Raw genomic sequence first — 23760 nt, 5'->3', positions numbered from 1 at the left:
TACTTTGCACCGGATCATTATCACCTCTTTTGTTTCTTTTCAACAATTCAAAAACGATTCAATGATAAAGAATGGACGAATGTTATATTGCTTTTATTTTGTAATGAAAAAATGATGAACATTTCGAAGGAGAAAAAAAAATTAATTTCGAACGTCTCGCGTCAAATATTTCCCGCTATAAAAATTCGAATACAAATGCGTAACATTAAACGCAATGTGTTCAACGCATTTGAAGCCACTGATCCATTTGGTTTGTGTGTCCCTATCGAAATGCGAACGAAACTGTCATACGAAAAATGATTTTGAAATACCATTAGAGCAACGAGATACAACGGAGAAAACAAACACTTTCGCATGAGCTGAGGAAAAATCAGAGAAAAGAAAAGGAAAAAATGGATGACCTTCTCAACCGTTTTCTCGCGGGCCAGTCGATCAAACGAGAAACTATACCTGGAGGAACAACTGGCGGAAGAATTGCTACCGAATATGAAAGACCAAACTACAAAGAAGATGAAGAGCCCGAACGAAACACCAAGTATGCCAAGGAATTCAAAAACAAAATCCGCGAAGAAGTATGGCGGGTAAGTACTGCGCACAATTAAAAAAAATGAAATTTCGCATATTCATAAATTGCATTCATTCAGAGGTTTGATATACAACGAAACGTGGAAAAAGACAAACAGGAACCAAGTGACATTTACAGAAAGTATTCATTCACAACACGCGTTCCAACACAAAAATTGCCAATCGAAGAGCATCGCCATCGAATTCTGAACACGATTCGTGACAACACAGTAGTAATTCTACGCGGCCCAACAGGTAAATAGGAACCAACAAGAAAACTGTATGATAATAATAATGAAATGTGATTGATGTCTTTTCCTTCGTTGATGACAGGTTGTGGCAAAACAACAAAAGTGCCACAGTTCATACTGGATGAATACCGAGAAAAGGATCTATTTTGCAACATTATTGTAGCGCAACCACGACGTATTGCTGCATCGTCGAACGCCAAACGAGTGTGCAAGGAACGAGGATGGCCATGTGGATCACTTGTCGGATACCAGGTAAAATTGTATTGCATTAGGTTTCGGAATTCCGAATTCAAGTGGGATAATCATGCATTTGAAGAATTTTAACTGATTTTTACATCACCTTTTGCGCCATAGGTAGGCTCTGATCAGGGTATAAATTGCTCTAAAGACACCCGAATTCTCTTCTGTACGACTGGTGTGTTAGTTGAAAAGATCATACATGGCGACCAATACAATCCGCTCGACAAATTTACGCACATAATTTTGGACGAGGTTCACGAACGTGACAAAGATATGGACTTTTTGATGATTGCCATTTACAAGTATCTCAATCCAAAAATTCGCGTCATTCTAATGTCGGCCACCATTGATGTTGATAAGTTTGCCAGATACTACCAAGTCCCATCAAACGATTTAACATCTGGAAAAGCACCGGTCATTGAATTAGGTTATGAACGTAACTTCCACGTGGAGAAAATTTTCCTTGATGAAATCGAACGAATGGTATGAAATGCAAGCAAAGAAAAAGTGCCAAAAACATTCATATATATGTCATTAAATCAATTTTGTAGGAATGCCAAGAGAGGATGAATATGCCAGAAATTTCCGAACAAATGTACCGTTGTGCCTTGCGGTTGATTTGCTTATTTGAACGAGTGGATCGAATTCACAGCGAAGCCAATGGCATTGACACCGCAACATATGAAAGAAGCCCAAAACCAACAGTTTTGATATTTCTACCGGGCATCTTTGAAATCAAGCAAATGTATCAGCGACTTGAAGAATGGCGTTTCATGTAAATGACAGATAATTTACCGCAGGAAGAACTCTTTTTTTCAAAAATGATATCCTTTTTCTTCTAGCAATGATGAGACCAAAATTCTTCGAATCGTAATGCACTCCACTGCTGATCCATTGCTCAATGAGTTGGCCATGCAAGAATCCGACCAAAATACACGGAAGATCATATTGGCGACAAACATCGCTGAAAGTTCGATTACAGTGCCAGACGTTAAATATGGTGAGTGCTTCGATTTGAAATAGCTGCTGATTGAAATTGTCTGGGGAAAAAAAACTTGAATTTAACTTTTACTCAAAATTTCTCATTATTTTTCCATTCAAGTGATCGATTTTTGCTTGTCCAGAAATCTTGTAGTCAATCCCATGACAAATTTTCCATCGCTTCAATTGGCGTGGGCATCTCGCGATAACTGCGAACAAAGAGCCGGTCGAACTGGACGTGTAATGAATGGATGGTGCTTCAGGCTGGTGTCCCGTCACTTTTACAATCACGAAATGAGACAATCGGCCAAAGCTGAAATGATCACAAGTCCTTTGGAAAATATCATTTTGAAGACAAAACAATTGAATTTGGGTACACCCGAAGAAGTGCTTTCATTGGCACTTGATAAACCCTATTTGGATGACATTCACAATGCCGTGCTGCGGTTGAAAGAAATGGGCGCCATGTTGAAAACAACCAAAGGCAAAACAATCGTACGTGATGGCGATATTACGTACATTGGTGAAATTATGTCGAAATTGCCGATCGATGTGAAATTGTCCAAATTGATTGCTCTTGGATACTGCTTCGGTGTGTTGGAAGAATGCATTATCATAGGTACGATTAATTTGCACTTGAATTTCATTTAAATTTTCAATTTAATTTTCGGTAGAAAATTCAATAGTTGAAACCATTCAATAACCAAACATTTTTTTATCTTGTTTAAGCCGCCGCTTTGAACTCAAAGAATATGTTCAAATACAATCGATCGGTGGGTGGAATCGATGCATACACTAAACGACTCGAATTCGCCGATGGAAGTGGTTCCGATTTGTTTGCTTTACTGAACGCGTATAGAAAATGGAAGCAATTGCGTAGCCAAGGCGAATTTGGCAACGCCAATGCCAAAAATTATACCGATCGCAAAAAAGTGAAAGCTGCCGAAAAGGAATGGGCAGAGGCAAACTATTTGGAAATTTCGTCGTTGCGTGAATGTGATGAATATGTCAGAGATCTGCGCACTCGTATCAAGCGTATAAATTTGATAGATTGCAGCAAATCCGATGTCACATGGAATCGAAATGAAAAGTACATTGTTCTGAAAGTCGTAATCTCCGGCGCTTTCTATCCAAACTACTTCTCTCGGTCAACGAATAACAAACGCGACTCAGAATTAGAAGCTGAAATAGATAAAAAAATAGGTGGTCGAGATTTAAGTGACACCGTCTACTTCAGTGGTTTTAAATTTTGCGACATGCCACACATTTACATCCAGCGTATCAAAGACATTTTGGTGCACAATAATGTAATCAGCCAAAAAGATTCGCACAGTGTTACCGTTTCACATGACGGCGTCTCGGAACGAGTTTTTGTTTCGTTCAAGAAAACTGGCAAAGAAGGCGACATCAAAAAGTATGGCGTGGCATGCCATCCGGGATTCGTTCTGACGGAAGTTTATAAGGCGGTCAAATTACGAAGTTTGAAACCGGAACATCACATCGACGTTCTTTCGTAAGTTCTAGATTTTTATTATTTACTTGAACAATTTTAACTTCAGAATGAAGTAGCTGATTTTTAACTTTCACTTCGCCATTCTAGTGACCGCAATACAGCCTTAGGCTACGCACAAAGTAAAGGACTTATTTATACGCCCGAAGGAAGGGTTCATACTAAAACCGAAGAAGAGTACAATAACGTTTGCTATCCGAAAAAACTCGATAGAATTGTCAAAGGGTTCATCTCACATGTAAGTATGAAATTGCATTCATTCGTGTGTTTATAACTAATCGACTCACATTCTTTGGCTGTAAATTTGTCGATCTTAGACAGAAAATTGCAGTCGTTTCTGGTTCCAGCCTGAAAAAAATCTCAAGAACATCCGCGACATTTATGATGAATTAAATAATCCGAACAGTGACTTGGAATCATTTGACAGTGAGTCTGATGTAGTCATCGGACAGGTTTTAGCTGCTGTGTACCCGAGTGATAGCAATCGCGAAGAATTTTACCGAGCAAAGGTCATCTTCATCGAAAGAGACAAAAAAACTCGACGAATCACCTACGAAGTAATTTTAAAAATTCAACCGTTTCAGCATTTCATATATGTCACTTGAATATGCTTCATATTCGTAGGTTCGATTCATTGACTTTGGTAATACACGGAAGTGTGAATTGAAGGATTTGAAGCGTTTTCGTGGTGTTTCGACAGATTTCCTCACATTGCCACCGTATTGCTATCAATGTTCTCTCGCATTCATTCAACCGTCTCAGGTTAATGCTCCGGATGGAGTTTGGAGACAGGAAGCCAATCAAAAGTTCGTTGAAATGACAGATGGCATCGAACTCGAGGCTGAAGTAAGTCTGCTATTGTAGAAAAATCTTCCATTTTCGAATATTTTCTAAAAGAATTGTTTTCATTGATTTTATGTTGACCAGGTTTACTCAGTTATCAACGGTATGGCTCGAGTGTTTATAACAGCAAACAATGTGAACATCAATGCCTTTTTGATTGATATCAAAGTGGCGGAGCATTGCGAAGAGAGCTATATGTCAAAGGTAAATTGAGATGTTTCAAGTGCAAAATTTATATGTTTTTCTTTGATTCTAACTGATTTGCTGGTACAAACCAAACTGAACGATTTACCTCTGCCTTCTCTAGTATGAGTATATTGAACGAGAAATCGCTCGAAACGAAGAAAGATCGAAGAACTATTTGACTCAAGGCATCATTAGGCACTTGCAAGAGGAAGAGGTGCCCACAATCGAGCCACCAACCCGCAAAGATGGTCGAATGCATACAGTCATATTGAAGGGACCGTATAGCCCGCTCGAAATTAGTTTATACGGTTTGACAAACAATTCGTCGGGAGTGCCGAAAATCGAAGAGCAATCGGTTAATAACGTTCTGTTGGAGAATGAGCCAAACGATATGTCGGAGAAGTATCTGGTTGCAGTGACATCGCATCAACACGACGAAAATGCGGCCATAACCGTTCGACAAACCACAATGATGCCAAATATCCGACTGTTTGCGCCATTGATGGCCGCTATTTTCGCGCCAGCAATGAAATTGGAACGAAACAAATTGAAAACGCACTATATACGAATGATGACGGGCTTGGGATGTGACGACAGACAAGTGTGTCTTTCATCCAATTCGAACATGAAATTCAATTTGGAGGCCGAACTTAAAAACACCGATCTGGAAACCGTAAGATTGTTTGACCTTTTGTGAATACTACTGATGCATTTATTCTTGATCTCACCCCTCTAAGCGCTGATAATTTCTTTTGGTTTGAGCACAGGTGAACAATATTCGAGCATCGATCGATCGTTTAATGTCACGGAAGTGTTTCTCCGAATATCCCAAGGAAAAAGTGCTTAGAATAATGCGCACCCTTCAAGACGATCTCATCAGGTTTGTTGCTCATAAAATTAGAGTCCTATTGAAAGACACGTTTTTCACATTTGATTGATCGCAATTTTTTTTGTGTGATTTACAGCTTATTGAGTTGCCAGAGATTGTTGATTGGTAAAGAATATACGAAGATCTCCTGGGAACCATATAAAAACGAAGATCTATTAACACGCGATAAACGAAGCCGTTACGAGCATCTGCGAATTTTGCCAAGGCATCAATTACTCCGGTTGAGCAATCCCGAACTAGACCATTTGTTTCGAATGGAAAAACATCATGAAGAGCTGGAAAGAATGCGATACTCGTACGTTTGTTTAGAATACCGCATTTTTTGTTGTTGAAAATTTCACTTTCGGAACAGTGTGATTTAATAATTGAAATCTTTATTTCAACAGAACCAATGATAATAATCCGACCAACCGTAGCCCAAAATGTCATATCTGTAATGTTGATATCGACAAGATTCGTCTTCACCTTATATCGCGCCAGCATAAAGATGGAATCAAATGGGTCAAAGAAGCGATCAACGCTTTTTCAAGACAATAAATGCCATTTTTTTTCTTTCATTTAAATTTCATTTCATTTGCTAAAAGCATAAGTTTATATTCAAATTATAGTGTTCGCTGACAGCAATCTTAAGATTTCCTGAAAACTTGAATCATTTTCCAAATACATTTTCGATTGGGAGTTGACTGTATGAAAAAAAAGAACATGTGATGACCATTTTGAATTCATGTCACACCATTATTTAGATTAAAGCAAAGAAAAACATGACACATATTGAAGTGTACATAAATCAAACGACAAATCTCAATTAATTATTTTTGTATTGATCGATTTTATTTTAATAAACTCTTCATGCAAATATTTACACTGTTGAAATGCATATGTTTCTGTTTTTATTCCTTCTACTATTTGATTATGTGTATTTTTGTGTTGCATTATTTCAATTGCAGCATTAAAAATTCGAATCTAACTTAGAGAATATCAACATTTATTAAATTAGCGCACATTTTGTTGTTATATCGTTCATTTATACATTCTAATATTAAATGATTGTGACGCTCACAATGCAATCATTTCGCATCAATATGCTTCAGTTACTAGGCACTTGTTAATAAGTCACATAATTAATTGAATTGTTAATTGGCTAATATTTTTTTTTATTTTTCGTTTACTCTTTCATCTCTTCAACTGCTCATTTCAATTTCCAAGAACAAAAGTCGTTCGATTTGTTTCAGCGAAACATGTCGGACCGACACTGTCGGTAATTCGACAATAAATTAATTTTTAAAATTATTAGTCTTGAATGACACAAAAAAAAAACAAATTGCGAAAATACGCGCGAATGAGAATACTCACACACTCGTAATTTTCAATTAAATATATAAGATTAACAGTATTAATTTTATCTATTCATATATACAGAAACATACTAAGCTTCTTTACATTCATCAACGATTCACACTTGATTAAATTTTCCAACAAGAATCCAGATTCGCTCAACTAGAATTATAATGTTATGGCCATTGCTGTCGATCTTCTAATCAACCGGTTTTACATTTCACCGACGTGGATTTCTTTTGTCAATTTTGAGTTTTTAAAAGCGCAGAAAAAAATGAATTATAAATGAGATGATCGATTGTGGCGTGAACTAATATTTAAAAGAAAAAAAATGTGTCATTTATATATCTTATGTCCTAATTTAAGTGTGTAAATTAGTTACTGTTTTTTTTTTAATTACATGAATACAATCGTTAATTTTGGTGAAAATAGAGTTTCTCTTATAATTGTGATGGTATTTTTTTTTTACAAGCAATATCAAGCATTCTTTCTTTTTCTTCTTGTCACCAATAAAATTCACTGTTTTGAAAAAGATTCAATTACAACTTGGCAGTAGATTTTGACACAAAATTTTTGATTTAAATTCGCAGCATACGAGGAGATTGTGTTTGTTTCTCTGTTTTGAATGAAAAAAATGACTAGTTAGATTTTTCGATATTTTTTGTTTTGTTTCACTCTCAAGCTCTGCCACTGCTGTTTGCTTTTCACATAAGTTCAGATCTTAAAAGTAAATCGATTGATCGTTGGTTTCAAATCCTTCACAAAAACGAATTTCCTTTTATAGTCGTTCGTCACCGTGATAGCCATTATTTCGATTCAATGGTTGCCGCTCTTGAGAATGATCCGGGCGATTACGTTTGAAGAAACCACACTGTGTAGAAGAGGAATATGGAAAATTTGAAAATTATTCTCGAATTCAAGTAAAAAAAGAATTGAAGAAATATGCTGACAATGAAAAGTATGAAAGAACATACCATGTAGAGCAAATAGATCAGCAGAAGCAGAATGATAACGCCAATGCACGCGGAAAGGATGATAATCCATAGTGGGACAATGTCTGGTTTTGGTTCGGGTATTGGAACGGCTGCGATTTTCACTTCGTATGATTTCAACGGTTTCTCATGTGGTTCACCAATGTATGGCAAACGGGCAACGCGGGAAATTACCATTGTTGATAAGTTCAGTGGCACATTTGGAGCGACCTGTTCGATTGAAAATTTAGATATTAAAGCATTTTCATGCCAATCAATTCGATTTTCTAGCATCACTTACCAAATTGAGTGTTTGTGTGACAAGACGCATTCGTAGAGCAATCCAAGCGCTGCTATCTGTGTCCAGTTGACTGGTTGTGCATCGAATCAATGCACAACGGCTGCGATTGCATGACAATCGATTCTTGAGCTCCAAATCGCTAAGATTGGGTAAATCACGGCGCAGGCGTTGATAATGCTGGAATCTTTGGCTTTCACCGTTTCCATTGGGCTGTGCTCTGTACTGCTGCTGTTGTTGGCCATGTAGTTGCTGTTGATTTTGTAAGTGTTGTTGATGATGGTGATTTGGCGCATTTTGATTATCATGTTCATCGTAGTATTCGTCTTCATTTTCTGGTCCTTCTTCATATTCGTCCTCATATTGTTCGTCCTTTAAGAAATTCGTATTTCCACTGTATGATGAAGTTTGTTTGCCACCCGTTGCTAATAGAAAAATTCGAGAGAAGAAATGTTCAAAATTAGAAACAAAATTATTTCTTTGATCTTATTCAGTATTATTACATTGGATGCTGCTTGAAGAAGATTTATGACCGACTGATTGACTACCAGCTCGTGCTCCTGCTGCTGCTGCTGCTCCTCCACCGCTACTGAAACTACTGCTGCTTTGATGATAAGACGAGGAACCGGATGACGAACCAGACGAGCCAGACGATCCAGTGTGGCTTGACTGGCCAGAGCCTTGTCGTTCATTGGCGGTAGCAAAATGGGCTGCATTGCCATGGCGTCGGATTTCTTCGTCTACATTATCGCGGCCGAGTGTGTTCAATTCCAAAGTGCCAGCTTGGAAGGTGTCTTTGCTCTCATATGGCGATACTCCTCGGATCAAATCTGGTTGGAATGGTTCACCGTCTTGTTGGCTCATCATACGTCTTCTGCCTGTTGCACCAGCGCCTTGCACACCACCTTGTGCACTCTGTGCACTTTGTGCACTCTGTGAGCTTTGTGAACTTTGTGAAGTGTATACTTGACCGCGTGAACGACTGCCAGAGAGATCCTGGTTGACACTGCCTTCGGCTGAGAAATCATCAATCTTTCGCACTCCGGCGCTACCAGCTCCGAAACCGGCTCTGTAAACACTTGGTCCCGCATTTTGTTGTGACGATGATTGGTGGCTTTGTGATCGCTGTTGCGAATTGTAGCCATCGTATCTTTCTGGGCTATATTTCGATTGATTTAGTCTTGTCGAGTAAGTAACAGCCGGACCTGATGAACTCCAACTGGCTTGAGCTGTCTGATAACCACCACCACCACCTTGTTCTTGAGCTGCTTGGTTCGCGCGCTGATGATGAATGTAAGAAGCATCACCGGTTGATTCATGGGTTTCTTCTTCATCGAAACGTCTCTTTTCCTCTTCAGTGATTTGTGTTTTTCCGCCACCAACAGCATATCCAGTGCTATGGAATGATGATCCTGAGCTCAAGCTGGACTTTTCAACAGCACCTTGACTCACCAAGAAACTCTTGGCAACTAACGATCGATCCAATTCCACGCCACGAACATTTGTGAACTGACTCAATTCACACTTAACATTTTTGGTAGTTTCCGGCTGATTCAATAGGTACAACAATTGATCGCCAGAGAGTGTTTCATATGGCCACAAGAAGAAAACTTCAGCTTCTTCAATCGTTGATGGGCCACCATTACGAATTTCATAGATATGCACGACTTGTGGACCAATTTGACTTTCACGCGTTGCATTCTCCAAGGCAACGAAATCGGTTGTGTTGTACAAAATCTCTTCATCAATCGAAACACCCTTCACCGATAAGTTCGTTTCGACGGAAATGCCAACAGTTTTCTTGTAAACGTTATCGAAATCGGTTCCTTCGACTTCAGCATTCGTTGAGTTTGCTTCCATGAAGAAATCGTATTTGGGTGCAATTCCTTGTTTGGTTGCGGGCAACAAAATTACCTTGAAATTAGCATGTTTACCACTTGACAGTGGATTTCCGATGTCACACTTGAGTGTATGATTTGTCGATGCCGATGGTGCTGTGCATGTGATTGGTGTATCACGAGTGTCACCAGTGCGTTCGATTTTACGGAAATTCATTCCCTCAGGAACACTCATAAAGAAACCGGCTTCAAATGCATCTTCTCCAAAGTTTGATACTTTCACATCGAACACAAGCAAATCTTTCGAGCCCAACAGATATGTGTCGACCGATTTCACTTCCAACCGAAGATCCGGAATACAAACATTGTCTGGGCCACAATTCTTCTGAATATTGATCGAGTCACGTTCGACTGTTCCACGATTTTGATCGATCACTGGCTCAAGAGTGGTACGACGCACACGTTCGGCTCGTTGACTTTGTTGATTATTTTCACGCATATTGAATCTCATTTCCACTTCCAATGGCGTCAACTTGTCACGAATGTTATCCTAAAATCAAGAAAATCAATTAGACAACGAACGCATGGATCTTTTTTTTATTTAATTGGAATTTCTTCCATGCTGTATTTTCCAGACTACTTACAGCGATGTATACACGCTCTGTGCGACACTCAGTTTTACCACGGCTTAATCGCATCGACGAATTCCGAATGTTTTTACCTTCTTCATTCAAGAAGAACAAACGTGGATTGCGTGGCTTCTTTGAATCAAGAACCCAGGATACATCAATGTCTGCAAAGAATATATTGGAACAAATAATGTTATATTCATTCAGTTCAACTATTGAAATGGTGATTCTCTTGAATAAAGTTGAGAATTTCTCGATGAACATGAAATCCATAGAAGATAAGAGAAGAGAATAAGAAGAATAAAATCTAATTTTCAATTGGTTCTAACCGATTTGTGGTGGAAGATTGATTCCGTTGTATTTCAAACATGAATTGACCGTTGTGCAAGTGACTTGTTTACGATCTCGAACTGTTGTACATTTTTTGTCATCGAGGCTCACCAATTTCGAATCAACATCAAATGTTGTAGTGGCTTCAACCACAGCAACTGGTCGTGATCTGATCGAAAATATGAAATTAAAAATTGAATTTGTTAAAAAAAAATTCAATTATTCAATTTTTTTAATCGATTAATTTTCATTTTCTGAACAATATGTTTCAAATATACAAAAAGTTTACTCTAATTTCCTTTGAAAATGACTCACTTGAAAACAAGAGCGGTGTTAGCATCATAGGCTCCGACGACTAAATCTGGATACATATTTCCATCGAGATCGACGCCTCCGGAGAGTGAAAAGCCAAACGTATTCAAATATGAAGATCCAGCAACATCTTCGGCAAAGATGACTTGTGAAGCTTTAGCTAACGGACCTTCTTTCGAACCATGGAAAATATAAACTGCTCCTCTTCCGTGTGGACCATCATACGGAGCACCGACGGCAAAGTCACCAAATCCATCTAAATTGATATCGCCTAGTGATGTCAACGAAAGACCGAATCTGGCACGTGAATTCAAACCATCGCGAGTGTCCAATGTTTGGAATTTATTCTGTGAGGTTAGAGGTAGAAATGTTTAGTAAATTGAACAAAAACGTTTGAAGAACAAAAGACATTGCAGTTTATACTCTATGCAATACGTACAAATTTATCTTGATAAATGATATAAACGCGTCCCATATCGTATTTGCCTTCGTTGTTAGGTTCGGTGTGCATTGGAGCGCCGACAATCAAATCGTCCAATTTATCGCCATCGACATCAACAACGGCCAACGAATAGCCGAAGTAGGCACCAATTTGTTCACCGGTGATATTTTGTTGATTGGTCATATTCCATGTGAAAATCAACACTTTGCCTAAAAGACCACCACCACGAGGCATACCAACAGCAACTCCTTCTGTACCATCTCCATTAAAATCACCAGTAACTGATGAATAGCCCAAATACGAATCATCTTCAGCTGCTGTACTCTCACGCGTTGCCCAAACTTTATCTTTTGGATTGTTCAAACTGAACGAGTATGTTTGGCCTAAAATTGCAAGCATCAATATTTTAGTCGATTTCTCACATGAAAATCAGAAATAGCAACAGTTCAAGTGTTTAAAAAGCGTGAATTGAATCTACCGAGGAAAAAGTCCAACAAAAAGCCAAAAACAAAGTAAATAATTCAACTTAGTTTCTTATACTGATTTAGTTTATAGAATACAAAAAAAAAAACAGGAAAAACCCAAACTCAAACATTTTTTTTTAAATCATCACCAAAACCAAATTTTTTCAATGTTGATCATTAAAAAAGGCTGAAAAAAAAATTGTGTAATGTGTGTTGTGTATTGTGTATGCGTGTTTTGCGCTGGTATTGTTGATTAGTGGCAACATTTTACGTGTTCTAATTTTGAATGTAAAATACAAACTACGAACAACAACTACATTTATTCTAAAGCCAATAATAAAGCACTTTTTCAACTAGAAGCAGAATGGAATATGCCCCATTTGTTTAAAAAACAACTATACCACCTTCTATACCAACTTAAGCTAAAATTAACTTTCACTTCAATAAGCGATTTTCAATTGAATTACTTGCATTTAATACAATTTTTCGAATTGAAAAAGTCTTTTAACTTCGCTCAGAATTTCAATTGAAAATGCTTGTTCTGAAGCCACACACACATTCATTCAATCATTCAGTCCCGTTAATGGTAAGCAGTGAATGGGTTGTTTAATAATGTCGTCATTGAATGGAGTCACTCGCACACAAAGGTAAGCAAAAACAAAATTAAGACACCTTGTCATAGGAATGGCATTAATAGTTACAACAATAACTACGGATGTTGCATATGTAAATTCGTGTGGGATCCGTTTGTCTCGGTATGCGTTCGGATTATTTGCTGTCTACTCGTGTGAATGGTATTAAAAAGTGATGGGCTAAAACAGTTTTGACAATGGTTTTGTTTGGCACGCCACGAATCAAAAGCATGTATGTCATTTTGGGTGAGTGATTCGTAATGGAGATGCGCAGTATACGTAAATGCCGCTAAACGATTTAGTGATTAGAAATCAAAATAACAAGTTATTTAGCAACGGGAAAACAGATTAACACATTGCTGCTTCTTTACATGTTGTTTAATGTGTTTTGATATTTAAAGCTCAACAATTCCGTTTCTAGATGACAATTACTGTGGTTTTAATGAGTTGGTTACAGATATGTTGTACTTTACAACTTTGCGCATTGTTTTAAAATGTTTATTTGTTGATTGTTTTGTTGTTGTTGTTGTTTTGGATTTTAATTGAGATTATTTTAGTTGTGTTTTACCTTCGCCGTAGCCACCGTAACGAGGAGGCTTGTATGGATACGAAGCATCGGTATTGATTGAATACTCTTGTCCTATTGTCGGATTTTCGGAATCGGTATCGTAGTTGGATCAAGTGTTTTACCATTGGTTGGCAATTTTCATTTGATTTTAATTTAGTTGATTTGTTTTTTAGTTTTTATTTGTTTGGTCGGTGGGTGTTGATTTGTTGGGATTTTTGTTTTGGTAAGTGTATATGGCGTTTTTATATTTTTTTTTGCATATTTATATGTTGTTCCAGTAAGAGATTGATTTGGTGTTTTGTGTGTGTATTTTTTGTTTGAGATTCATTCGCAGTGCACCAGTCGCATAATTCATCACATTCGGATTGTAAATGTTTTGGTGATTTTTAGTCGGAACATTTGGTTTGATTTGTGAGGATTGTCACACACGCACAGGAAGGGAAAAAATGCATACAATATTTATATAGTGATATTTCAATAAAATAAAATAAAAAAATAAAACTAAAATAAAAACTTATAAAAATTGACTACTGAAAAAAAAACGTAAAAACATAAAATCAAAACAAGACAGTACGTTTACGAAACTCCATAGAAAAAATTTAACAACACAAAATTAAATCGACCTGAATAACTAACAAAAAACAATTGTAACAACGAAAGCAAAAGAACAGTTGTGTGTTTTCGATTTGGTCATAAAAAGTGAAATTTCCGGAATGGTTTCGCTATGTATATATAATAAAAAGTTTGATTCATGCAAAGGGAATTTTTCTTGGTTGTCTAAATATACTTTTTATTTGCTATTTGTGCCTCAGAGTCGTGGAAAATATGTTGCAATCGGAGAATAACTGACCGAAGGCGACACGTTATTGCCAATTAAATGTGAGTGTCTACCACATGGTTTCGATGGCATCTGCAGTAATTGCAATTGAAATCATGTGGCTGCCACTTTGGCATGTTCGCATCATAAATTTTTCGTTATCATTCTGATGCTTATGAGATCTTATAACAGTACGAATGCCACCAACATGTAAATTGGCTTCAATTGACAAATTGCATTTGGCGTGAACATTAAATGGAAAGAATTCCATTGAGAAAACAAAATGTTTTCGCATTAAAAGATGACACTTTGTGCAGTAGCCATGAAATCATTGCGTCGCCGAATGAATAGAAGACAATTCAACATCAGATTGAAAAGATAAACACGAGCCACACAACGTCGACACCGACTTCGGCCACTTTCCAATTAGAATATATATTTATAGCCGTGGCCACGCGGCATTTTTCATTTAATTTACTTTGATCATGATACACACAAGTGCAAATATTTTAATTTGTAAAAACTTTCATTTCGTTTGACTTTGAAAAATTGAATGAGACACTGCAAGTGGATTTGCCGAATCCATTTGGATTGCACAACATATTTTCTCTTAACTCCGGGCAATTCAAAGGAAGACCTGAACGGTTGGTCATTCATTGATATATCTATCTCTTTGTATATGATTTTTCTTGTTTGCTCCGTTTAAAATGCTTTCAAGTGGGTTTACCTTGCCAGTACCAGCTGCCCGGTGCTCCGATGAACAAACGATCACCATTCTGCAAAAGAAAAAAAAATGAAATTTGTGATGAATATGTTACCGTTACTAATTCCACACCTAAACAAAATTTGATAGGAAATTTAAGAAAAAAAAAACCCGGCATATGGATACAATAATCGAATTTTTCAATCGACCACTTGAATTGTTTTGCCTACAATTTCACTCGATTAAATTTTTTCTCGCCAACATTCTCGATTCTCGCCATATCACAGATAAACTTAAGAGCAGAAAATCTTTAAGCCATAAAAAGAACGAACGATTTGAAATCCGACAAAAGCATTTCAGTTTTATCTCGGTTGCATCTGGTTCGGAATGTGTAGTAAAGAAAAAGAAGAACAAAATCGAAGCTCAAGAACAATGGATGCTTAGAACCAGAATAAGAAGCAATCATTAGGGCTCATCAATTGAAATCGAATTAAATAAATCTCGATATAAGCGGTGATCATTGAACGTGTTCTCTGGGCTGGCTACATCTTAATCGTTTCGAAATCGATTGCTTTATGAAGACATAAGACGATTTTTATTGTTGTTATTGTGCCTGCAACGATTCAATTTGCAATTCAACAATTATGGAAATAGCGAGGAGTCGGTCGATCGACCGAGAGAGTATTCTGAATGGTGCACCATATTTACTCTCGAGGCATTCGATTTTATGTGTATGTTGGTTCTAAAACCGATTTGTTCTTTCAATGTTAGACACTGTCCGTAGCACATAAGGAACTACACTTCATCGGATGGTCTCTATTGTTCATGGTCATAGCACATGCAACGCACGCACGTGGGCTCTGCAGCATTATGTCTTGGGCCACTTTTTACGATAGCCAGCAGTCAAAATAGTTATTTATTTATATGGTTTCGTCGGGAAATCATGCGAACAAAATGCAATTTGAGCCATGTATGCTCGCATCTGTAGTAGACGCACAGTATTGATTTCGTTTTATGTCTCTTTGTGTACGTAGCACTGAACATCGATGATGATTGATGAACAATGATTTCAAAACGAATTATTCATTAATTTCCATTGAAATAGATCAACGCTCACACATTCCGCCTAGTTCTCTCACTTGGGAATGTATTGAAGTGCTGGGATTTTGCAAGCCCACCGCCTTTGCAAGCTATCCAGAGCATATTCAATTATTTCGATTCCATTGTTTGACGCGTTGTGCGTTCTAAGGCTGACTTAATATGTATTGATTGATTTTCAGATGATTTCTGACAATTTTTGCTTCAGTTAGTACTAAAACTCGACAACACAATCATTTTTTTCCGCCTTTTTTCGTTCAACCGTTTTAAATGTTTACTCGCTTCTCTTTGAAACAGTCTACGCGTATCTTTTATAGAATTCGACTTGCCGTTTCCAATTGAGTTTATGTTCATTTGGTTTTAATTTCAAGCGGCAGTTTCTAAGTTTAAAGCAAATTGGGTCTCGATGCGGCGTAAAAAAAGTCAATTTTCATGTAAACAAACTTTAATTGATAAACGTCAATGGCAATTTAGTTTGAATTTTTCAATTTAGTTTCAATTTTTTTGCAAGCAATAGAAAACATGTGAGTGGTCATTCGCTATTTCGTTCTGACCTTTTGTGACATTGAATTTCTTTGCTTTTTTGCTCACTGAGCAATTCATTCGAACGCACAAACGGGCTAGAACGGTTGTGACGTTCCAAGTGGCTCGAATGCAACTGCCGGGAGGTTTTCATATCGTTTAACATGTCCAAAATAGCATTGCTGTGCAGTGCTCGATGTAAATGCATAATTTATATTCGATATTCACAGTTTGCCACAGTGCAAATGGAAAGTTTGAGCTTAAAAATGTACTCAACATCGATTATACGTTTGATGTTGATGTGCGAATAGATTCAACTCACAGTGAAACATTACATATAATCTATGTCGATGCGTTTCACATTTTTGCTTGGACTTGGCCATGCGCAAGCGGCCAATGTAACGGAGAACCGATGCAACACAGGCGCATGTTAAAGAAGGAGAAAAAAAATAAAAACAGACGTAATGAACTGGACACATAAACAATCATAATTTATAACCGAAGAGTTGAAGCAATGCGCATGGAAATGTATTCGATTTGCAAACGATGACAACATCCAAATCGAAACACACCGAAGACGATACACATACAGCCATAGTCGTTGAGTTTTGTGGCAAGATGCAATCTATTTTCTGCACATTCAAGCATAAATCCATTTCGTAAATGTAAATTTCCATTCCATTGGTGCAAAATCAAACATAAACGAATTTATAGCCGCGTAAAAAAAACGGAAGTACTTCAAAAATAAACCGTCTAGCTGCTCTATTCATTTTTCTTAAACAATCACATCAAACATCTTGCAAATGGTAATGAACGCCCTATGATGGAGAAACTCGAGGCTTTGATCTAAATTCAGGATTTCAAACAAAATTTACATTCCGTTTGAAGAGTTTACCAATAAATCAAATTTACGCCTTTGAACCGCTCAAAGCCACAGTTTCGTTTGTTCAAGCCTCTCAATTCAAATGATACATTATTCATTTTACAGATGATCATTTGCAGAAGAAATTTTTTTTCTTTCTTGAACGAGATTGTGCTGAAGCGGCCTGCGCGCGCTTCTCCAGAGATTAGATAACAGCAGAGTGAGTCCATTAATTATGTAATATGCAAAATTGATTTAAACATGAATCAACTGCGTCGATGATATTATTCATAAATTTGGCCGATGGCAAAATCCATTTGCATTGTTTATTGTGATGCTCTTTTAACTGCTTCGCTAATTGAAGACGATCGTACAAATTGATCAACGATCGCTCGCGACTTTTGGCCAATTGCAGAATTCTATCAAGCAGTAGATAGAATCAATTATCTCGCATGTAAATTGCATTGTGAGTCAATTCACTCGAGGTGTAAATTAACGTCAACATACAAATTGCGTAAATTGATACTTGTTTCGTGGCGTTTCGTGCAAGCGAAAAGTTTCATGAATAAATTAACGATAACATCCCAACACATTCGAAATTGTAACACATTCAAGCCGAAGATTTTTTTCGCGTTTTTCTTTGGAAATCAATCGAATTAATCAAGAAATACGGCCAGAAAATTTCGGTTGGAATGGATCCAAGCCACAAAGATCGAGCGAAAAAAAAGGAATGATCAAAGTGGGTACTCGAAGAGTAAAAGCCGAAAATATTGAAGTCAGAATTTAAGTGCGTTGCTTTTAAATTGAGAGCCGGAATTTCGAAATGCAAACAACAATTTATGGCTTTGATTGAAAGAAGAATAAACACTTTCGGTTGATAGCAGACCGACCGACCGACCGAAAAGAGTGATCACATGCATATTGGAGAGCAAATGGAGCGGCAAACATTGACCAATCCATTTTCAACGCAGATTGTGTAAACATAACATTATCAGCTCCTTGTGCGTCGTTTTTTTCACCTCTCGCTTTGGTCATTCAATCGCCGATGCCATTACCTGCACGCGAATGTTGTGCTTAAAGAGGCATGGAATGAATGAAATGGAAAACGCAAGCGGAGAAAAAAAAAATGCAAAAACCACAATTAATTATCTTGTTATCTCCTTACAGGCAGCAAATAAATTCAATCAGTGTAAAGGATTGCCGGCTTCGTTCGTTGCATTGTGCCATTCAAATGGGATTGCGTACGGGCCGGATATTTTGCCACGATTACATGTGTTCATTTTAAGTGCTTTTAATCGAAAACATATTATTCGCATGTTGAAAATATAAACTTCGATGCTTTGAAACATTCGATGCTGCACTTTTTTGTCCGCTCTCATTCGGAAAAGTTTATGATACAGAAGCTGCATGGGAATTGTTATGCTGTTACCGAAAATTTTCATCTTCTTCTTCTTCTTCTGGTTGTCAGCATGAGCATTACGCGGACAAATGGTAAAGCACAATCTCGTGTTTGCGATTAAATAGCGCGAAAACAATATTGTCAAGATTTTCGTTATCAACTCTCGTTCGCTCGCCATCCACCATTCGGAAGGATTGTTCTGCTTTCGTCTTTTCAGCAGCCAAGACAGAACAATCGACCGAAATGTAATTGTTATGTTCGATTTTCTTGTTGCTTCTTTTGCATTCCACAGCCAACCGATATGGTTCGTAGTCGTCTTTTTGGAGTGGATCAGTTTGCCGAGGCGATTTAAACGGGTGAAATGGTTTTGAAGTTCGTTTTATGTTCATGCCGATGTGGTTGAGGCTCAAAGGTCAAACCATTCCCTTCACATTTCTGAGCATAATTTTCAAGCCTACACAATTTGCCTCTCATTTGATTCTCATTAGCCGTCATGAGTATTGACTTTCTATTCGCTTGATGTGTGCCCCGCGCTTCTGAACACACTCATTTCCAACACACAATTTGTATTCATGCATTTCCAATGAATTGCATCATCATGAGTGCACTTTCTGGTAATCGCATTTCAAGTCAAGAAAATGACTCTTAATTAGAAAATTATCCACCAAATAAGCACATTACGCTCGAAACGGGATTTCGGTGGGTGCATCGATGCACAATATGCAAAACCAAAAGTCATGCTAAATATCGAAAACAAACACTCACATGAATCGGCATAAACAAATGCAGACCAATGAACTTGTTACATACAAACACAAAAAAAGAAACGAAAACATATTTTGTTACTATGTTTTCAAGAGTCATTCTTACGTTGGATTTTGCTTGCGTCAGTCCTTTTGACCGTTTTTAAGTATCATGTTACTTTTGTGTGATGAAGCATTGAACCTCAAACTTTGTATGAAAATCGATTTTCCATGTTCGGTGAGCAATGGGCATTCGAATTTGACTCTCTATTGACATGTACACAAGTATCAAATTTAATGCTGGGCACTTTTTTGTTCTCGTGCATTTGACTTTCATTCAATTTGATATGAATCACTTAAGACGTAGTTATCTCTTCGTTTCATTGCTTGTAATTAACAAAACAGCAATTAATCAAGTCTATGTATCCAGTTTGGATAAATCGAATGAGAGCAATTTTTTTTATCGAAATCTCTGTGAAATTGGATGACATGTACAAATTGCGTTGATCTCAGTCGATGTTTGTCGGTTCGGAATCACATCGAATGGAATTTCGAGTGCGTGTGCGTACAAGTAAAAGAATTTAATCCGATTGTGCGCACAATACGTGTGGATATAAACCGAAGAATAAATAATATCGGAATTTCTTTGGTTTCACGAAAAAAAAACATGGCAATTTCATTTAGGTCGTTTCATTTCTCAAACAAAAAAGACTTTGTCATCGCGGGATACCAAATTTATCATCACACAATCGGCTTTTATTCTTCGGACCGTGTGGATTGCATTGAAATCAGTAGCCGTATGCGCGTGAAATGTATCTGGATCCGATGCGCATAAAATTAAAGTTCCCGCGCGCATAAAAAAACGATTTACGGCCAAATCAACTGTGAAATAATTCGTTTGTCATTTGTAATATGGCTCAACGTTTGCACCAATTTCAATTGGCCTGGATAAATGTTGCCGCTTTTTTTTTTTATTGTTATTATCGTTTGCCATGATTTCGACGCATCATGATATTATGATGGCAATTCTTATTCCAAACACACTCTCGCATTCAAACTCTCTCTATGTCTCTCACGCGCTCACATTATTTATGGTCAAATTCGTTGTTGGCGAATCGGCTTCTGTATAATTCAATGCCATCATATTATATTTATTGCATGGAGTTTTTTTTTTCGGCTTGTTGTCAGACATTTCCACATATGGATTCGCTGGAGAAGAATAAAAACGAACGAAATAAAAAGAATGCCATACAAAAGGTACACATCTGATATATGACTAAATGCCGTAAATGATGTTTCATGAAGGGCACATACGCACTGCGTCTACCTTGGACTGCATCGAAAGATGCACAAAAGTGAATCAAATATGAGGCATAACTTATCGGTTTTTTTTTGTGTTGCTGTTAACTTCGTTCGTTCGCTTTTTTTGTGTTGGACTCGCACATTGAAAAATTAGTTTTTGACGTTGCGTCTTTGTTTCAGCCCATTTATGTTGAGAGAGCAATAAAATTTAACGTTATTTAATGTGCGTTGTTGTTTTTTTCTGCACATTGTGTTCCTTTTTTGCTGTTTGTTCGCTGCACATTTTGCAATAAAATAATTTTATTTACAAGTATTTGACTTGGTTCGCATGCTCTTGATGCGAAGTCAATTGAATTCGGTACTGAAGAAGAAGAAAGTCAGCAAGAGGAGACAAATAAAAACTCGTGCAAAAGGCACGTAACACGTATTGACAGCCGCACTTGAAGCCCATCGCTTTGTGATTCGGAAGGCCAAAGAAATCGATAAAAATCGACAGGAGTTTTGTCATGGAATGAAGTTCCCTTTTTCGGCCACTGAATTATTGCGTATATTCCAAAAAAAAAATGATAATGCCTTGACTGCGAACCAACCACATAATCATAAAACATTGAACGAAGAGATAAAAGAATGGTGACAACGTGCGCGATGACAGTTGAATAAATTTATTTGCGTTTGATTTTGCTTCGCTTTTCGCCGAAATGACCGAAAAAAATCTGCACGATTCGCTTCTCCTGCACAGGAATGCTTTCGCAAACAATGACTGGCTCCGGAAAAAAAAAGTACGATCACATGAATACAATCGTGAGACATGTCGTATTCAAAATAGATGCGCATTTTTTGGTTATGATTTTACCGGAGATTAATGTTTACGTTGCTTTATTTTGGGGCGCATATTCAAATCCGTTCATAATCTTGGCGCGATGCTATCGAGTGTGAAACAAGAATGAAAAGACGTGTGCCGTTATCGAATGTGAATGGAAATTTTTCGTTGGATTTTTGTTTTTTCATTTGCGGTTGGCTTGAGGTCAGAGCGCTGCACAACCTCATAAACTTGACTTTGAGATACTTGCAGAATTTATCGATTCCATTGGAGAATTGTTTTGGCCACTCTCAATGGATGCACTGTGAGCACACCAGCACACACGGTTTCGACGGTTCTAACGCAGAACAACTGAGACTTATTACCACGACGACGGCATCTCACCTTCTGATTGCATAGCATAGATAGAACTGCAGTACATGTGGAAAATGTCCGATAGCGCACTAATACTAATTTCTGGTTCTACCGTAACGTTGGGCGCGAGTGAGCGAGACGGCGATCTGGTGTACAATATGCGCGATCGGTATGCAGAAATAATGCAACAAATTGAAAACAATAATTTATTATTCGCTGCTTTCGCACAAATCTTTTTTAGAATGCACCGGCTTGATTCATGCGCATGGCATTTTTAATTTGTTTGCATCGTACACAACGTGTGGCTTTTTTTTCTTCATTCTTTCGAAATGTTGTTCTGTTTTCGCTGTTTTTACGGTTTTCCTGCCGGAGCAGCATTTGTTCGTGGTTCATTTTTCATCCACTCTCTTCTGTTTATTCTCTCTCTCTCTCTCTCTCTCTCTCTCTCTCTCTCTCTCTCTCTCGCTTGAATTCACCAAACGAAGACAATTTAAGTCGTTTAGACTTAAATGCAGTGCTCTAGCTATCTCTCGAGTTATGCTTATTTATTATTCTGATTTCGTATTGTCGCGCACATTTGCGCTGTTTGTTCAGTGCGATGGGTGAAAGAGAGGTAAACGCTTGCTTGCAGTTTGTATCATTTTTCGAATTTTGTTTATTTTTTCCAACCGTGTTTTAATGTGCCACGACGAAAATCGTGCTAAATTCAAATTCTCGATGGAAATGAAATGCCACGGCATTACATTCGATTGGTGTGTGAGTACACTTCATTTTGCAGGCGAGTAATCAAAGCGATATTAAATAAACAAACACCATGGGCTACAGTCGAATAACTCTCGTAAGAAATGCAACCGCCGCAAAAATTTTGCCAAGATTTGACTACATGCACAACCATTTGCGCCGTCTCATTTGAATTTTTCGTTCGGTTCTTCTTCTATTTTCAAGCGATTCGCATTCGATCGTATTTCCCGCAATGTGAAAAATAGGCGAAAAAACAAGCATTTGAAAGATTCATACACAGAGACACATACGCTCTTGAATTCCCGAGGATCGAATAAGTAGTGTGCATTTGATGCTCGGGCGATAATGATGACGGCACACATTTCAACCATGCATTTAAATTTGCTGCTCGGTGTTGGGTAATGCTTACGGACACGCAGATCGCGGCAATCCATTCTACACCTGTCCAAATTGCGCAAATCGAATGTGGCAGACGAAGAAATACGTTGAATCGAATCACGGTGAGTGTGTTGCAAATGCGTGGGCTTGCGAACAAATATCAATTTCCTATCTGATTGCCGCCTTTTACATTTTCATATACATATGTGCTTTTAATTGAGCGGAAGAGAAGGGAAAACTTCAACGGTTCACAAATTATCAGCGCTCGGAATAATATTTACCTTTGTGATAGCTGCACTCAATCCGGCTTGACATGAGCCTTGTTTGTGGTATCCCCAGAACACTGAAAATAGACAGAGAAAAGGAAACGATTATGGTTAGTAATCATGTTTATCACATGCAAATAGAACATCAAACAATACTGATTTCCAGCCAATGACAATGATTTTTTTTAACGCTCCTCTTCATCATTTCTATCGCAACGCCGTCAAACGATTTGTCACACAAAACCAGTCGCATTTTAATCGTAACGTTTTAATGAAGTTTTTAAAACAAAAGCAAACCTTCTGTGCATCGCCATTTTATGGGCTTTCATGCATTTCACCGTTTCGTTTAGTTTTATGCGTTGTGGAAGTGTTTGGGTTGTTAATGGCTGATGATCAGCATGAAATGCAAAACAAAATCCATCACAATTTGAATTGCCGTAAAACGATTTTTCTTTATTCGAAATGCATCGCA

At 37.6% G+C, this 23760-nt stretch overlaps 2 protein-coding genes across 3 annotated transcripts in view; one reads left to right on the top strand and one right to left on the bottom strand.

Annotated features, from left to right (window-relative positions):
- Positions 1 to 216: 216 nt before the first annotated feature.
- Positions 217 to 6341, top strand: LOC129569414 (probable ATP-dependent RNA helicase spindle-E). Its single transcript, XM_055448226.1, has 16 exons — positions 217 to 581; positions 645 to 819; positions 898 to 1067; positions 1170 to 1538; positions 1607 to 1830; positions 1898 to 2055; positions 2158 to 2655; positions 2766 to 3549; positions 3637 to 3784; positions 3864 to 4103; positions 4171 to 4392; positions 4474 to 4593; positions 4697 to 5248; positions 5343 to 5455; positions 5541 to 5759; positions 5851 to 6341. The coding sequence occupies exons 1-16, from the start codon at positions 393 to 395 to the stop codon at positions 5999 to 6001; spliced, it is 4332 nt and encodes a 1443-aa protein (XP_055304201.1). The 5' UTR covers positions 217 to 392; the 3' UTR covers positions 6002 to 6341.
- Positions 6277 to 23760, bottom strand: part of LOC129569413 (integrin alpha-PS2) — a 47097-nt gene continuing 29613 nt past the window's right edge. The window contains exons 6-16 of one of the 2 annotated variants that reach the window (XM_055448224.1): positions 23304 to 23365; positions 14828 to 14876; positions 13284 to 13355; positions 11617 to 12002; positions 11181 to 11524; positions 10865 to 11034; positions 10551 to 10699; positions 8572 to 10456; positions 8072 to 8493; positions 7774 to 8001; positions 6277 to 7670 (exon numbers count right to left, since the gene is read on the bottom strand). In XM_055448224.1, the coding sequence (XP_055304199.1) occupies positions 7578 to 7670; positions 7774 to 8001; positions 8072 to 8493; positions 8572 to 10456; positions 10551 to 10699; positions 10865 to 11034; positions 11181 to 11524; positions 11617 to 12002; positions 13284 to 13355; positions 14828 to 14876; positions 23304 to 23365 (3860 nt within the window). In that variant the 3' untranslated portion in view covers positions 6277 to 7577. The remainder of the gene's footprint in view (positions 7671 to 7773; positions 8002 to 8071; positions 8494 to 8571; positions 10457 to 10550; positions 10700 to 10864; positions 11035 to 11180; positions 11525 to 11616; positions 12003 to 13283; positions 13356 to 14827; positions 14877 to 23303; positions 23366 to 23760) is intronic. The other variant, XM_055448225.1, reaches the window with a different exon arrangement.

Source organism: Sitodiplosis mosellana, unplaced genomic scaffold (assembly GCF_009176505.1).
Source record: "Sitodiplosis mosellana isolate CC-2019 unplaced genomic scaffold, AAFC_SMos_1.0 Smas_scaffold_30, whole genome shotgun sequence".
NCBI classification, from domain to species: Eukaryota; Metazoa; Arthropoda; class Insecta; order Diptera; family Cecidomyiidae; genus Sitodiplosis; species Sitodiplosis mosellana.
This window is presented reverse-complemented; position numbering and strand designations above follow the sequence as displayed.